Source organism: Orbicella franksi, chromosome 2, assembly GCF_964199315.1.
Source record: "Orbicella franksi chromosome 2, jaOrbFran1.1, whole genome shotgun sequence".
Classification (NCBI taxonomy): domain Eukaryota; kingdom Metazoa; phylum Cnidaria; class Anthozoa; order Scleractinia; family Merulinidae; genus Orbicella; species Orbicella franksi.
In genome coordinates, this window is record NC_138146.1 from 10,877,310 (window position 1) to 10,894,434 (window position 17,125).

General features: G+C 44.7%; 4 protein-coding genes and 2 pseudogenes across 5 annotated transcripts in view; 2 read left to right on the forward strand and 4 right to left on the reverse strand.

The window, feature by feature from the left end:
- LOC145480087 (uncharacterized) overlaps positions 1-17,125 on the forward strand; it is a 337,189-nt pseudogene that overhangs the window by 131,188 nt on the left and 188,876 nt on the right. The window lies entirely within an intron of this gene.
- Positions 1-17,125, forward strand: part of LOC145480039 (uncharacterized) — a 206,449-nt gene that overhangs the window by 26,784 nt on the left and 162,540 nt on the right. The gene's annotated exons all lie outside the window — the stretch shown is intronic.
- Positions 1-17,125, reverse strand: part of LOC145480020 (uncharacterized) — a 202,077-nt gene that overhangs the window by 4,914 nt on the left and 180,038 nt on the right. The window lies entirely within an intron of this gene.
- On the reverse strand, positions 10,452-12,311 carry LOC145468201 (uncharacterized; annotated as a pseudogene).
- On the reverse strand, positions 12,431-13,703 carry LOC145477990 (uncharacterized protein F54H12.2-like). The gene has a single exon (XM_081455872.1). It carries the CDS (start codon positions 13,701-13,703, stop codon positions 12,855-12,857), a length of 849 nt encoding a protein of 282 aa, XP_081311998.1. The 3' UTR covers positions 12,431-12,854.
- Positions 13,694-15,051, reverse strand: LOC145477991 (uncharacterized). Its single transcript, XM_081455873.1, has one exon. It carries the CDS (start codon positions 14,256-14,258, stop codon positions 13,947-13,949), a length of 312 nt encoding a protein of 103 aa, XP_081311999.1. The 5' UTR covers positions 14,259-15,051; the 3' UTR covers positions 13,694-13,946.

Genomic DNA, 17,125 nt, shown 5'->3' on the forward strand with positions numbered 1-17,125 from the left:
TAATATTAGTTACAACCGGTCAGTAAAAAAACACGGACTGCAGTCGGTAGGCCAGTCCGCGTTTTATACCTGAGTCCGTGTTTTATACCCATTCCGTAATGCTTAGTCCGCGTTTTATACCCAAGTCCGTGTTTTATACCCAGTCCGTTGTCCGTTGTCCGTAGTCCGCAGTCCGCATTCGTCCTCAACCCGCAGTCTGCAGTCCGCAGTCTGCGTTTTATACTGATCGTGTTAATCGACACAAACGATGCTTGCTCCGTCAGTATGAGAGACGATGTGCTTTTATTTCCAAAACTGGGACAATTATTCTGTTTACGAACATGACTTTGAAATCGCCTTGGCTTTGGGGGAACAGCTACAGGTCATTTTCACTTCCGAAACAATGAAACGGAGGACATGTTGGTGTACCAAAGAAATCCTGTGGGAGTTGAACTCTTTTCCTATGTTAACACTTTCGTTGGGTTTATGTTACATATTTTGTGCATAGAAATCTAGGCCAGCGAAGTGAAGCTACACGCTTCCTCCTTTGATTTATTCAGCAGAAAGTAGCGTTGTGTTTGGTCGAAGAGAAGAGGGTACACAACACCCAGCCAGACTACAGCTTTCTGTTCGTACGAAAAGTCGTACACATTTCGTGAAGACATGTCTGCAAGGATTTTAAATGCCATTAACACTGACTTCGAACTTTAAATAAACAACGTATCCGCTACAATAAGCTGCCTCGACCGAAAGAAGCATATCGACGAACACGGAGATGCGGTCATTCGCCTTGAAGAGTCCTTGAAGAATTTTTTGGGGTGTCCTCAGAAAGACACATAAATTCCACCAAAATGATAAAGTTGGAACAGTATAGATCCTGGATACGTACGAGATGCACCATAGACCTTTCCCGCATTGCACTTCAGCGCGTTCAAACAGTAGCACCAGAGGGAGGTTGAGGTGGAAATTTTCACAAATAATAGGGTCACGTTCGCAGCGTGCTAATCTAATTACTAAGATAGAACCAAGCCATACGGGCGTCGAACAATTGTTCGTTACAAGCTTTGTCCAGTCCTGTAGTGTTTAAAGAGGGGGATTCCGTTTTGAGTTCCGTAAACAAGTGCTTGAGCAGGATTGTTCGCGAAATGTCCATCAACAACAGGCCTGTAACTGAAGAACAATTCCACGCAGCATTTAGCTCCAAGAACTCTTTGAACGAAGCCATCATCATCACTTCGTTGTACATCAACGATACGGGCAGGCGGCTAGCAGCTTATCGGACAGCTCGCATCAGCCACTAAGACGATGTCGCCAATGACAAAATTCCTCCGGGGTCGATTCCATTTCTGTCTTTCTTGAAGGGATGGGAGGTACTCCTTGATCCACCTTCGACAGAATAGGTCCGCCAGATACTGGATCTGTCGCCACCGGTTGCGAGAGTATATTTCATCCATCCGGAAGAACTCATGCACTGCTTATTTGTCAGAATGATTTGGTGCTTTGCGGCGTATGGGATTGGTACTTGCTTGACGCGCCCACCGACGTACAGCAGACCACCGACTCATTGGATTAAGCTTGTAGATCGCATTCAATTTCTTAATCTGCGGTTTCCACTCCTGTGCACTCTTCAAGTCGTTGCTTCCGTTTACTTCGTCTTGTTCTTTGAGCCTTGACAACTCCTCTTCGAAACTTAAACGTTGGACGAATTTGCGAACTTTTTTTCTGCCTTGTTGATCTCGTCTACATTAATAGGTTCGCTTGCCCTGTCTTCAGAGGAGTACTGTACTGATGCCAGTCCTTCTCTACGTCTTTTAGACCACTGCTTTAGCTTCTCCCGGTAGCACAGTCCTGACAATGAATTTTTTAAGACAAGACCATGGTGAAAAGTACGCAAGGAGTTGACTGATACAATTAATACCAGTGTCGGTAAGAGAGAAAAGGACTTCAGTCTCCCTCTTGATTTCTGGGTCGTCATGCGGTATTTTGGCGACCGGTAGTAAGGGCCATCTTGATTCGGGCTCCCTGAGAAAATCTGGATCATTTATTCAATGATTCTTTTCGTCGTCAGGAATTGGATCATCTCACTTCAACCTTCTACGGCACAAATCTTGTAGAATCACTTTGGCTGAGAGTATAACCAGAGCTTCGAAACCAAGAGGATGGTACAACGAGCAAACCGCTGAAAGTGGTCCTTGTAACGTATGCGGCCGATACCGGCCAGCGGTATATACTTGTATCGCATGCTCACAGGACTCATATAATAAATAACATGGCTTCTGTATGTTACATAGTGTCAGAATGGACAACTCCTCGCTTTAAACAAGCCATCCGAAACCGAATTTCAGCCTGGATGATGTCTCAGATACCGTTTGATCACCCGCACATTGACTGGGACAGCCAAGATTTGTACGAGGAGTTCAGCCGCTTTCGCAATCATGTTGGCTTCGTGTTCGACAGGCCGCTCAGCAAACTCAAAGCAGAAGAAAAAGCCGGATGGCTCGGAACATGGATAGGTCCACAAGGCCGAGAAATCTACAAGATGCTCCAGTGGGGAGAGGGAGAACAAAAAGACCCAATAAAAGTTCTCGACGAACTTGAAGCCTACCTACGACCGCAAAAAACAAGTGCATCGCAAGGCGTAAGATGAAATTACGCAAGCAAAACACAGGCGAGTCGTTCGCCAATTTTGTGAAAGATCTTCGTCTTGTTCCTATGGACTGAATATACCGACCCTGATGACATTCTGATTGATTCTATCATTGATGGGGTACACGCAGAGAAGCTCCAAGAGAGACTGCTTGATCGTAATTCTAGCCAAAGCCATCGAAGTAGGGCAACATTACGAAATGTCCGAGAAGCAAGTATGCGTTGTTCGCCACGAGGGACCTCCCATCTTAGCACTGGATCCGAAAAAACTGAAACGTCCAATCAATCCGAAGAAACCTGACTCGCAAAAAGGGAAGCACTGCCCCAGGTGTGCCAAAGAACCTCAGCATGACTGGAATCAAGGAAAATGCCCCGCCCTGGGCTCCACATGCTCTTACTGTAAGAAGCCTAACCATTGGTTAGCAGTGTGCAACCGCCGCCTTCGTGTACACAAGGTTGACACCAGCTCAGATGATGATTCAGAAACAGAGGTATTACACATCCATTACTCAGCTTGCCGATACTGTGCCAGATGACAAGTGGACCATAAGATGCAGAGTGGAAAACAAACAAATCAAGTTCAAAATTGACACAGGTGCCCACTGCAACACACTTACCCTTTCTAATTACCAGACAATCCAACCAACAGATTAAGCCTGTAGCAGTGGCTGAATTGTCTTTGGAACACAACAGCAACCTGGCCACCACCACATTTCAGAGTGTTGACATCGACCAAGAAAACGCACTATCAGGAAACACCGCTGAGGCACTACAGTTAATCTTGAGACTAGCATGCGTTGACATGCCCTCCACCGTCGAGGGAGATCAAGTTCCCGAAGGACTTCACAAGTTCCCAGACCTCACTCAAACAATCGGTACACTGCCTGGAACCTACACAATAAAACTGAAACCTAATGCCAAAGGTGTGGTCCATGCCGCCCGCCGCCTCCCGGTAGCACTAAAGGAAAGGGCCACCAACAAACTCCATGAAATGGAAATCAATGGCTACATAGTCTGGGTAACAAAGCCAACCGAGTGGGTCAGTTCTATGGTAGTTTCGATTCAAGGCGAGAAAGTCTGCATCTGCATCATGCTGGAGGGAATAGAGGGAGCCACAGCTATTATGGATGACATTCTACTCGCAGGATCAAACACTGAACATCATGACACGGTGCTTTGCAAGGTCATCGAAAGAGCAACCATCTACAACTTGAAGCTGAATCTTCAGAAGTGCTTAATCAGACAACCAGCAGTCCCATGCATTGGACACCTCCTGATATCTGAAGGATTGAAGCCAGACCCATCGAAAGTGGCAGCTGTCCCCACCCCAAAGAACAAAGACGATGCCTAACGATTCCTAGGATTCGTCACCTACCTTGCAAAGTTCATTCCCAACCTGAGTGAGTTGGACGCCCCACTCGGAGAGCTTATGAAGACAGACGCCTTGTTTGACTGGCAACCAGCTCAAGAAGAGGCTTTCCTTAAACTAAAAGAGCAATGTTGCAGCCAACCAGTACTGAAATACTTTGACGTCAATAAGCCTGTGGTACTCATTCAAGACGGCCAGCCTATTGCCTATTCTTGACGTTCCTTAACTGACGTTGAAGGACGTTATGCACAAATTGCAAAAGAAATGCTGTCTATGATGCGTGCATGCAAGAAGTTCCATCCTTATATCTTCGGTAAGGAAGTGACCGTGTAAAATGGTCACAAGCCCCTTGAACAGATTCTGAAGAAACCACTTCTGGCAGCACCAATGTGGCTACAGAGAACGACACTAAACCTTCAAAGGTACGACCTCATCGAAAGATACTGCAAGGGCATAGAAGTAGTATAGGGTGCTCATATGAGCGGTAACCAATCAGGAACCGAGAAGGACACTAGGCTATTGTTTAGAGAACAATGGATTCTATCGTTCTCCAAATTCAAGATGGCGCTATTTTATTTTTAGCCAATCCAGAGCCGAATTAAGAATTCAAGATGGTGGCGCCCACAAAAGTCGGCCACGTTGGAAAACAGCCCACTAGCCTCGACAGAGGACTGGGATCGGTCTCACGGATTTCCATGGCGACACAAATCACGCCAGGGTCACACCAAAAATGTCATGCAGCTTCAAACTCGATACTTACAGTGTCCTGTGGTCCTAAACGACCGAGGTCCATCCGGCAAGTGGCCATGATGAAAACTGAGAGACTTGGGTCCGAGTCTATTTGTTTCACGCTGTGATCTTGTTAGTTTTATTATGATAATTCAATCCTGTTAGATTTGTATTTTATGCCTTATCTAAGTAGGACGTATTCTTAACTATCGCTTTTCAGTTGGAACCTACTACATCTACTTGTACGACTACTACTCCTATTCGTATCTGCTACCACTACTTGCGATCTACTGGTTTTCGCTACCTCTTCAGTCGCTACGTATTGTGAACTAGATCTATGGACTTGATCTGTCATTAAATCAGTTTGAATCTACCAAGTGGAGTTCGAATATCTTGCACCGCGCTACCCCTGTAGTTGCTTAAGATTTGAGTAAAGGCAACCTCTAGAATCTTTACAATTACAATCGGGAACCAATCAGAATAAATTAGAGTACTTACTGTTCGGCTTCCCCAGTCCCCTCCCTTTAAATGAGCAAAATGTTCACAAAACAAAATATCTCTTGGTAGAGATGAAAAAAGGAAGGGGGTACCCCCGAAAGTCAATGATCACACAGAATTGAAAATGAAAAAACTATTTTTAATCACTCGTTTGCAATGAAACTTTTGTACCAATACCAAAAAGCATGACACTCAGTGATAGGACAATGATGAACTGTGTCATCGGCATGAAAACTGCAACTGGGTAACAATTTCTCATGTGGAAAGATGTGTCAGAGTTTGTCGTATTTAGGACAACGTAAAGTTTCTAGATTGAGACAAGGAATGTTCAGTTTCATTAACAGATCTTTCTCCACATGGCCTCCCTTGTATCCCACCATGGTTCTCTCGCCATTACTGCAATCTTTGCACATCGAGTATATGTCCTTGATTAGCTCGCTGAGGACTTCAGGTTTTTGGAAATGTTCAGCCTTAAGGGGTTGATAGGTCAATCCATGCATCTTCCTTCTCACAAAAATCACAGTTCGTTTGTCTTTGTCGCTCAAGTTCTTGTACGGTATGGGGATGAAGAAACCATGGCGCCCGTGTTCTCCGTTCCAAGTGTAATAAGCTAATTCTCTGACATGAAATGTTTTGTTGAGAAAGAAACCTTCTAAATCCAAAATGAAGCAGAGTTCATCCTGTAACACCTCCATGTTTCAAAATGAATGAATGCTCACTTGCAAATGGGTCTTTATGAGATAGGTTGACCAATCAAAGCTTGCCATGTCACTTCACTCGTCCCAGATCCAATTCCCTTCAGAGGAGCCTACCTACCCCCACCGTCGCCTTTCCATGACATCATTGATCAATCCTCCATTCCTCTTCTTTTCCTGAAGATACACGCGTTCTCGTTCCCGTTCTTCAAGAGTTCCACTTCTCATTTTCTCTGCATACTGACGTTCCCTCTCTTGTCGTTCAACATACGTTCTCTTTCTTTTTTCTTCTCTTTCTCGAATTTTGGCGTCGTGGATACCTTTTGTTGGATTCTACCTCCTTTTATCCAAGCTTTGGCTTTGCCTCGGGGTTCTTGATCCACCCATTGGAAGAAATCGCACCAACGTTTGGAACATTTTAGGTATAATCTCCCTGGATTCTTCTCTGACTGGTACAAGGACATGATCAATAGACGATGACAGTAACAATTCATGATGTGTACGGGTTTGGCCAGGTAGAAGTTGTGGAGTTGATGTTTGGCCGACTCTAAGTAATACTCTACATTGTCCACACCACAGCTGACAAAACAATTCTGGACGGGGCACTTGTAGTACGCCCAATGGCCATACTGAGTGTTGGTCCCTTTCTTTTGTAAAGTATCGTTCAGATGCACAGGGCAAGAGTACAGGATCTCTGTGTTCCCTCAGATCGCTGGTGACGGATTCCTGCTTGATCTTCGTGGCCTTTGGTTTCTTTTCTACTTTCTCTTTCTTGAGTGCCCTCTTTCTTTTTTTGCCCTACTGTTGGATATTTGGGTGGAGAATAGGGATTGTACGAATAATCTATCATGGCGTCTTCTTCTTTCTCTTGTTTTGGTAAACACACACTTCCTTCACTCAACATGTAGCGAGTAGGAGATTCATCTTCCATGTTTGTGGAAAGCTCGACAGACATAAGTTGTTCTGGCACTACTCTCAACTTGCGAATGATGTCAAATGAGGGGGTGAACGACTTATACCAGTGAGACAAACCAATCAGCGAATGCCATGTATCATGACGTGATTTCGATCCTGACCAATCACAACAAGTTACGACCATATATGGAAAATGACGTGATCCGACCTTTGACTTTCACATGCTTCAGTACTTTTCTGACGCGTGATCTGTCCATATACACAATCCGTACTTTGATTTTCACGTGATTTAGTACTTTTCCAACGCGTGATTTTTGGATCTGACCATTCACACCACTTCATGACCATATTAGGAAGGGTGGCGTGATTCGACCTTTGACTTTCACGTGATGAGGGTGTGCGGTGTGATCTGTACTCTGACTTTCACATGATTCAGTACTTTTACTTTTGACGTCATTTGCAGATCTGACCAATCACAACACTTCTGAAGAGTATAAAAAGAGCACATAGTTCTTGTTTTTTCAGTTGATCAAGTGACTCAAGAACCTTAGGACCAGCGAGAACCTGTCACACAACTTGAAATATTGCAGATCTTCGTCGACGTGTCCGAACCCTGCGAGACGCTGCTACCAACTTGGAGAAGGCTGCGAAGCAGAAAGGCTTGCTACACCAAATATTTCATTTGAAACTTAGGGTGTTGTCTCCGGTGTGTCACACGTTTAAAGGACACCTGTTACGGTTTGACACCCGTAATCATCATAATCTTCCACCTTTTGAAACCAAAACAATGCCTTATTACACTAATAGCAATGAAATCAGACTTCACGTGGATGCCATTTGTGAAGTGGAGCTGCAACCCCTGGAAACCTTAGATCCAGAGTCACCCCCAAAGATGTGATTTTTCTTCACATGTTTTTCTATAAACCGTTGGCCGATGATGAGTATTGGACAGAGACCCAATTGCTGACCCCGAGACCCGAATGGCAAAGGCAAATCTTATCCCTGCTCAGGACGTGTCAATGCGAGGTGTTTCTCTTCACCTATGATTGGTTTCACTTTTACTACGTGAAAGAGAGGCAACACTTCATGGTCACCAGGGCATCACCCCCAGTCTTGGACGTGGAGGGAACTTGTCTCTTGACCACCTCCCCTCTGAACTTCAACATGACAAAAGCCCTGAGCGAGTTCTTGGAACCCATTTGTTTCAGACAACAATTGGCCAATTGGACTCTGAGCAAACTGAACAGGAAAGTTAGTTTTGATGTGTGCCGTGATTACAAAAGTATGCGTGAAAAAATGAAAGATTAGCTAGTTCACTCGATCAGGAGGTCACCCGGTGGAAGGATCGTTTCTTCTTCGATGCCATGGACCCCAAGGATGAAGATCTTTGTGAGGACTGTAAAGGTAGCATGAGTGTTGCTTTTTATGTAAGTAATGATAGGAGCGATGCCTTGAACTGGCGACCGTACACTGGTGACTGTTCTTGGCGTAATTGTAAATATTACAAGCATGATGCACTGGACGATATGTACGAAGAAGTGTGTAAGATGGAAAATGAGTAGTGCTATGGGCTAGTCCAGTACGGATTTGACAGGTATTGTGATGCAAATGAAAAAGTATTGTTATGGAAAGGAGTTCTATTGTTTTCTCGAGTTTGACGTATCCATGGTAACCAGAAGCCCCGCCCCCTTTGACGTCATTAATCTCGTTTCCGTGTTGACCGAGTAAAAAGCCTGGTTTCTAAAATAGAGCACACACATTGTAATCAGGATTTTAATACTAACCTTTGCTTTAAAACGAACACAGAGTCTGATATTTCATTTCTCAACTTTTATTGAATAATAACAACATGAACTCCAAAGGGAGAATCGATTACAATTTTAACTTTTTCTTCGCCTGCATGATTCTTTTCACAATCTTTTCAGTCACCGTTTTGTTGCCGGGTAACCTCGTTATGGCCTTGATCATCTTTGTATCTGCTTTCCACTTGTCTTGCAAATTCTTAGCGCGACTGTAACCGATGTCGTGTTGTTTGGCAATCTTGTCCAGTCGGTTGATGCCTGGGTCTCCTCGTTTCAGTCTCTTTGCCAACTTGGTCCCAGGCCCCATGTACTGGTACCCAGGCCAGTGAAATTCAATCCCCGTCTTGCCTAGCAATTTTTGAATGTCAAAACCACATCCACGTTGGCGATACTTGCGCGTACGGGTCTTAGTCCGAGTCATAATCGTGTTTTAGATTTCTTCTCAGTTTCTTTCCTTTGGCCCAGTCTTCCCAACCACTCGTAGGTTTTAAACGTTCGGCGTCGTTTTTACGTTTGCCCTTGCCTTTGCGCTTGTCTTTACCCAGGAGAATGTCAGCCTTTCTTAGGAGCGTTCCCAGATCCGAGTGAGGTGGTGGAATGGGTGTTTTAGCAGCGGGTTGCTTCTTTTTAACACCTGACGTAGACGGTGTAGCTTCTTCCTTGATCTTTGGTGTTTTTGTACCTCGAGAAGCGTTCTTAATCAATTGTTTGAACATGGTTTCCAACGGATCCTTCACCAAATCTCCTTCCTCCCCATCTTCCTCTTCACCGACATCAGCACTATTGCTCGACAAAGGACCAATTTGTCTGATACGTTTGGTTAAACGACCTCTCTGACGAGCTAGAGGTTTAATTTTCTTGATGGCAATCGAATCTGGAAAGATTTATCACGGAGTATCACGTGACTTTCGGCGGCCAATCGACCCGCTTTGTTCAACAAGACATTGTCGGTGATTTCTCCTTTGTAATACTGAACCAATTGGTCTAACTCTTTTGTGGGTACCATCATGACCTCTTCTGTCATCCTCGAAATGTTGTTGGAGTAACGTTTCGTAGCAGTCTTGCCAGTAACGAACCTCTTGATGAACCTTTTCTAGTTTCAGCTCCAGGCTATGTTTTGTTTCTTCTACTGTAGAACACTCCTTACACAACAGGATGGTCTCACCTGCTTCGGTCTCGTCGCGGTGTCGCTTGCAAGCTGAACACAGATCCTCGTACTTAAATGCCATATGCTCTTGAAGGAGGGCGTTGTAAGCTCGATGCCAATGTTCCACATCACGTTTCAGGGCGTCTTCTCTTTCGTTGGCTTGTTGTAATAACCTGACCAATTCGCTCAAGGTGTCTTTGGGTTTAGGGACGAAGTCGTAACCTTGCAGTGGAAAACCGTGGGCATCTCTGGTGTTTCACATCGACATGCTTGGAACACGTCGTTCAAACCTTGCCAGAATCCGCTACCTTTTTGTTTTTGGAGATGTTCTCTTCGCCTCTTGACCGAGTTTCTGCGTTTCCCCACCTCGCGTAGCGTTGTCTTATAGCGATGCAGTTTCGCCATGGTAATTGGGTGAACGGGAATTCTCTTTCGTAATAGATTGAGAACCATTTCGCTTACGGCGTTGATTTTATCTGCATTAGCATGTTCTAACATCTCTTGTCTCCTGTTCCCATTGGCCTCTTGGAGAATAGCTTCCAAGAAAGGGCGTTGTCTGCGTAATCGAATCATACTTCCCAAGGTGTAGGGCGTCTGTTGTAACTGCCTGTGACACCCTTTACACCCATTCACTTATATCATTTGTCCTTTCCGAGCTTGTACCCGATCTTGGCTGCATTCTTGAGAACAGTAAACAGTGCACCTCCACGTTGTCTCTTGTTATAGTGATTCACATTGTCTCTGATTCCTTTTGCTGCCTGACCCGCTAATTTCAAAGCCAGCGTAGGAAAGATAGTTGAGGGTCCCGATAAGAACATACTAGCTCCTTCGGCGATCTTGTCAACCAATCTATGTTTACGTCGTGCCAGTGCTCAACCTCGCTGTTTACTTCTTTTCTTGGTCTTTGGTTTATTTTTCATCGTCGACGTTTACGCGAAGCAACTTCCAAACCTTTTTTCACACCGTAACCAGCTGCACCAGAGATTCCTCCTAGAGCCGCCGCCTTGCCTGCTGCTACTAAAGCTGGAATGAGAGCTGCCAATGGTAACAATCCCCCTTTTTGTGTCCTCCTACGTCTCCCTGGTTTTTTACGAACTGTTCGTTTGCTCTTCATGACACATACTACCACTCACACGTAAGTGCTCCCGCTTTTATCGACGTGGTCGTAGCGAAATCGTTGTTCGTATTCTTGCACGCACTTGTCAGATACTGGGGGTGTGAAATCAGTGATTGTGTCATCCAAGGTTTGCATCTTGATTAAAAATCCCTCAAACTCCTCCATCGGAAGTCCTCGCACGTAGGTTCTCAATTCGATCAATGTTTTGTCGTAAGTGGTGTAGGCAAAGCGACACATGTCGATTTTGAACGAAAACGTTTTGAAATCGTTCCACCCCTTAATCACAGTTCCAGCGGCAGTTAAACAGGCAATCAGGAGACTGTTTTCTAAGACGGATCCTACGACAATGCCTGCTGCCACGATGATCAATGCCAAAGCGTTCAAACAACCGTGGCACCACTTAAAGTGGTAAAACATCTGGCGATGACACCACCACTGACGGTGGTAAAAGGCAAACAACCCATCCAATCGGTACAACAAATCTTTGTTTACCAACTGGGCGCTTTTCTTGGATCCGTTCATTAGAGATACGGTAGTGATTGAATCTTGGGAAGAACTCATCACGATGTCTCGATGAATTTGTGACATCTCATACATCCTTCGTCCTTTAAAAGGTGGCTGAGAATCCTTTGATCGTCCGAACTGCCTGGATGTAAATCCAAAACCATGTATCCGAACGGACGTTCTGTCAAACGCTGAAACGTGTCTTGTAAAACTTGCCATTGGGTGGGAAATGCCTGTAACAGTAAATTTCTCATGCCTTATTGATCTCGTGGATTCTTGAAGGCTACGACATAGTGGGCGTTTCTGGAAATACTCTTGGCATATTTCCCCGGTGGAAACATGTCTTGGCACAAGTAGAGCACGGTGACGTTCTGATGGTGAGAATGTTTGGTGAACAGATCCAACACTCGTTTATCGTTCCCTCCTTCAGCCATTAGATCGTCCAACACGAGTAATCCGCCTTTAGGAAACCACGTTTTCAGTTGATCTGGGTCGGGAACGCCTTCGTGAAACTTGACCCCCTGTTCTTTCATGGGCTGAAACCCGTCTTGCCACTCTCCCTAACAATAATGTATTTGGGAGGGTGGGGTATGAAACAAATCGAGGTTGTTCAGTAAAAGTTTGGTGGTAAACACAGTCTTGCCACACCCTGAAGGACCCACCACCAACAGACTGGAAGGGGTGTGAAATCGACAAGACTTGCGTCGTTCCATGAGTCCAAATGACCAAACGCGCATGGGCATGCTACTTTTGATACCGCATGGAAAGGAAAAATTCTACCCAACGGGGAATGGAGCCCTGATCTCTCGAGTGACAGTCCAGAATACTAACCATTGTACTACAAGATCATCACACGGAAAATGAACGTTTTCAGTCGTATTTTAATGTCAAACCAACAATCATTACACTAAATATCTCACACCGCAACGAGAGGTGTCTTGGTGATTTTTCACTTTACACACTTTATCCCATTCTAACTCTTTCTCGATCAACCTCTTCTGGCCTATTTTGTGATCGTTGTCTACATAATCTTGTTTCGAGAAACGCCTCAAGAACTCGTTCATGCTTTGACCTCTCGCTCTGTCTTTTAAATAGAACAAGGCGTAATCACCACAGCTTTTACTGTAAATCGATTGCAGTCCATTGTAATTGACATGTTTCCATCGACTTTTTAACCAGTCTTGCAAAGGCTGTGTTGACTTGTAAGTCTCTAAAGGTAGGGCGTAGCTGTCCATCACCTCGCACACATTCCCACTATGGGTCCAAAGCACCAGCCAGTGTCGGCCCGGTCTATCATGTGGATCTGTGTTTACAATGTACCCACGAGGTTCTTTCTTGATCGGTCGACGTGGTAATCGATCACAAGCCACCGTCCCGTAAAAGTGAGGTTTCAAAATGGCATCCGCTTTCGCCAAATGATCCAGTTGCACGTTATTCAGAGGTACTTTTTCCATTAGCGTTGGTAAATGTCGTACAACACGGCTTTGTTCTTGTCTATTTCCAAGAGGTTTTCAAACTCTCCGTACAAGATGACTGTGATGTTGTTACCTGGTGGTACACCGAAGTTCAGCACGATCTGTAACTCTCCTGACTGCTTGGGGTTCAACACCGGACTGTCCAAACATCCGTTGGCTGCATTGTCAAATACAAACAGTGTGCAATTCTTGCCTTGACTCCAGTCTTCGCTTCTGACCATGTTACCTTGATGTTTGCACAAACATCCTGTAGCTTGTAAGAATCGATAGTAACCTCTCAGATCTTGGGTACCGTCGTTGTGCACTAGCTCCAGGGTCTCGTAAGGGTACTCTTCTCCTCTGACCAGTTGCCTGATGTTACTCACACCAAACTTTTGAAAACAGAATGGGTCATGTGCCACAGTACCATTGAAGGCTTCTGAAAGCACAAGCCCAACGATGACTCTGTTAGGAATTCTGCCTTGAAATAAATTGTTGCACTCGTATCTTTGCTGGTTCCCTTGCACGTTGAAGGTCCTGATTTCACTTCTCACGGTCGGGTAAGCCACTATGGTTCTGTTGACGTTCATTTTCGTCATCAACTTTCGGTAGACACTGGGGTTGAGCCTTACTTGACACAGGTACATTCTCACTTTGACCTCTTCGTGTGTCAATCTTCCAGCTACGTTCACACCATTCAAAAACAAATTGGGAGAATTGAAGTACATCTGGATTCCAATCTGCACACCAGGTACCAGCAATTTGTTTAAGTGGAACACCTGAATGTGGGGTGTGAACCTTAGCACGTGTCGTTTCCCATCCCTGTAATTGCATTGTTCTGCTTTCATGAGTTGCACTGAAGCTTGTTGGTTGGAGGACAATGCTTGGAAAGCCTCATGCCCATCTCCTTCCGTGTTTGTGTTGTTCACAGTCAATGGCGTTGGAAAGTCCAGGGCATTGTACCAACCTTGAGGCTTTAACACGGTTTCTCCATCATCTCTGTTGTAGTTCAGCAATGTTTCCAGGTATGCTTTGTAGTGATAAGTGTCGGTCTGAGGACTGATCAAGGTACCATTGAGTCTCACACTGATCTATTTGAACAAAGTGTGGGCCAAATTGTTCGTGGGCCAGAGTCTCGTGGCTTGGACTACGTTATCACCATTCGCCAGTTTGAGTGCCAACTCAATCTCAAAGAAACTTCGACTGAGATCCACATAATCTTCTTGAGGATCCACTTGGAATTCCACGGGGTTGATGCCTGTCGTGTAGGTCTGAATGGGTACAATGCGATAACTGGACATGCTGAGATCAGTGGGTGGAACGGTGAACAGGTTCAATTGAGGATTCAGGACTGATTTGGAACCCGGATGTAACAAGCCACCGTCCATCAAGGTATCCGTCATATTTTTCTTCTTCTTCTCCGTTGTCTTCTCGCTAAGATGTGATCCCAATCGTAGCCAACAGGTTTACTGACCTCAGGACCAATCCATCCGCCTTTTTGTACCTTTCGTCGACGTTTCGAGGTTTTTGGGAACCCTTCACAACATGACGTTGACAACCCCTTTCTAGATTTGACGAGTCTCGAGCCTCTGGAGTAGATGGGATTCATTATTCGCCGAAGATGTCGTTGAATTTTCGCTTGATGTTTCTATCTAGGACTTCGTAAGCTTTACGTTTCACTGCTTGTTTAACACTCCGTTTCGCACCCTCTTTCGCCTTTCGAATGCGATCTCGAACGCCGCGACCGCTTTTTAACCCTTTCAGACCTCCTCTAACACTCGCTTTCAGCAGTTCATGAACGAAGCCACCTCCACCTTGTGGGTCAGGTTTGAATCGTGTTAAACTTCCACCTTTCATGCTCGTTTGAAGTGAAGGGTGAGAATCGTGTTTCCTTCACCAAATTCGGTCAATTCACCTGTGGTCTCCGACACTTGCGTCTCAATAATGTCCAACTGGGCCTTGCGCAACGGAATATATTGAACGTGGAGCGGTTCAAAGTAATGACTTCCATCAACTGTGCGTCGATAATTGACCTCTCGCAATAGATCCGTGACTTGATTTCCCACCACAGAACTTCCTCCCACGTCAGAATAGATAAACAAGGAACGTGACGTCGAGCCCACCACGTTTTGAAAGGCTTTGTTGAGATTCGTGAAGCGCCAATTGCAAGTAACACTCAGATGAAAAAGGTCTTCTGCTATCAGCCGAAACACAGGCTCGCCCCTGTCGTTTTTCAGATCGTGTGTCATCGTTTCTAAATTGGGTACCGTGTCGGTAAAAAACTCTTGACGTAAATTGGGTCCCAAGTCATAATTTTCAGGGCTTCTCTCCTTCAACCATCCCATCTTTACGGCCAACATTATATTGATCTTCAATGCTGGTGAGCAATTGGAGCGTACGTGTGTGGACTTGTTATCCGTTAGCAGATCATCTACATCCCAACGAAATTTCACGTACATTCTCTTTCTATCGGATGCTGTATAGCTGCTACCGAGATGGGGTCCTTGGTAATTTAGGATGCGCCTCTGTTCGAAAAAAGTCACCATACTTTTCATGAAACCAACACCATCAATGTACTGTACCACGGCTCCGAGATCTTTTGGATCAAAGTGGGCTCTACCAAACTTTAACACACCAGAAGGATATTTCAGGATCCAATCCATGGTAAATAAGATGTCGTTACCATGGACCAAGTTGGGGAGATGAATTTTCACATCTGGTAGCGAGATACTAATTAATCCCACTTTTCAACTCGATCCTTGCAACCTGATGGGGTGGGGTAATCGAATTTTGAAATGATTGCTTTGGTTCTGCGGAAACGCTGCGCGATTGCTGTGACTAGGTAAGGTGATGTAAAACTCCTCACTCATCATCAAAGCTTTTTCACGTCCTTCTTGTCAATCCAACTGTCGTATTTATCTGACCAACCTTTCCAACGTACCAAGACTTTATTTCCTTTTCGCTTCACGACCTTGTCCACTCGGAATAAATCATCCTTTGACACGTTCACTTTTTGTAAATCTTGTTCGTAAAAGGTACCCTTGAGCAAAGTTCCATCCAACTCCTCAATCTTGTAAGTGGGAACCACACCAGGTTTTTTTTTTTTCAGGCTTCTTCTTTCCAATTGCTTAAATTGGTAAATTAACTGCGATTATCATTCTTCACTTTCATCTACAACCGCAGTTCATATATGAATTATTTCATATAAACTTCACATCACAACCTATCTTTCTCCACAATACAATCTTCACACAAATTTTTGTCCAGCAAGAGGTCGAACCTTTCTTGCTACAAGTCGACTTCTTTGGCCATCTTACAAACCAGTTTGTACAGTTCGTGACAAACTCCTTGGTGCGTCGCTTTAACTGTCATTTCAAACGGAATTCTCACTTTTTGTTCCAAGTCTTCTGTGATTTGCTGCATTGTTCTAATGGGTCTTTACAGAGAAACAAGGGCAACGCGCATCGGATACGCCAAACCTACGGTGGCTGCAAACATGTCGGTATCTTCAGACAACTCAGGGGATCTGTCGCACACGACAAAATCAAAGGCTTTCCTACATCTATCGTACATTACCTCATACCACTCTGAAGTAAAGAGAAACACCAAGCCACTACTTTTCATCCGTGTTAGGATGGAGTCTTTCCGCTCGGGTCTTTTTTCTTCCAAATCTGTCTCCGACATACTTCCACCGTTCTGATTATAAAACAAAAAGTCAAAGACGAACAGGGTGTCAATCAACGTGTTGGTATCTTCTGGCCATTCTTCCCAACGGACCTTGACTTGACCGTCGATGATCTGCTTGATATGACTATCGTTGTTCTTGTTCGTGCAAAACTTCATGATGTTTCCAAGATGATTCAAACACTTTGACTGCTGACGGCTAAGTACTGATTTGACTTTTATACGATATGGATGTGACGTCATCTGGTTCGCGACTGGTGTATCACATGTTCATACATACATTAACGTCATACTTTTCCTTATTTGGTCACAAAATCCTATGATTGGTCAGTATAGTAAAGGTGGGAAAACACAGGACGCTGTCAAACCAGTTTGACGGCGTCCTTCACAAAGGTTGATTTCCTTATTTGGTCACAAAATCCTATGGTTGGTCAGAATAGTAAAGGTGGGAAAACACAGGACGCTATCAAACCAGTTTGATGGCGTCCTTGACAAAGGTTGATTTCCTAACTTGGTTACAAAATGCTGTGATTGGTCAAATATGATGCCATGCTATGGAAAAGTACTGAGCGGTGATTGGCTGATA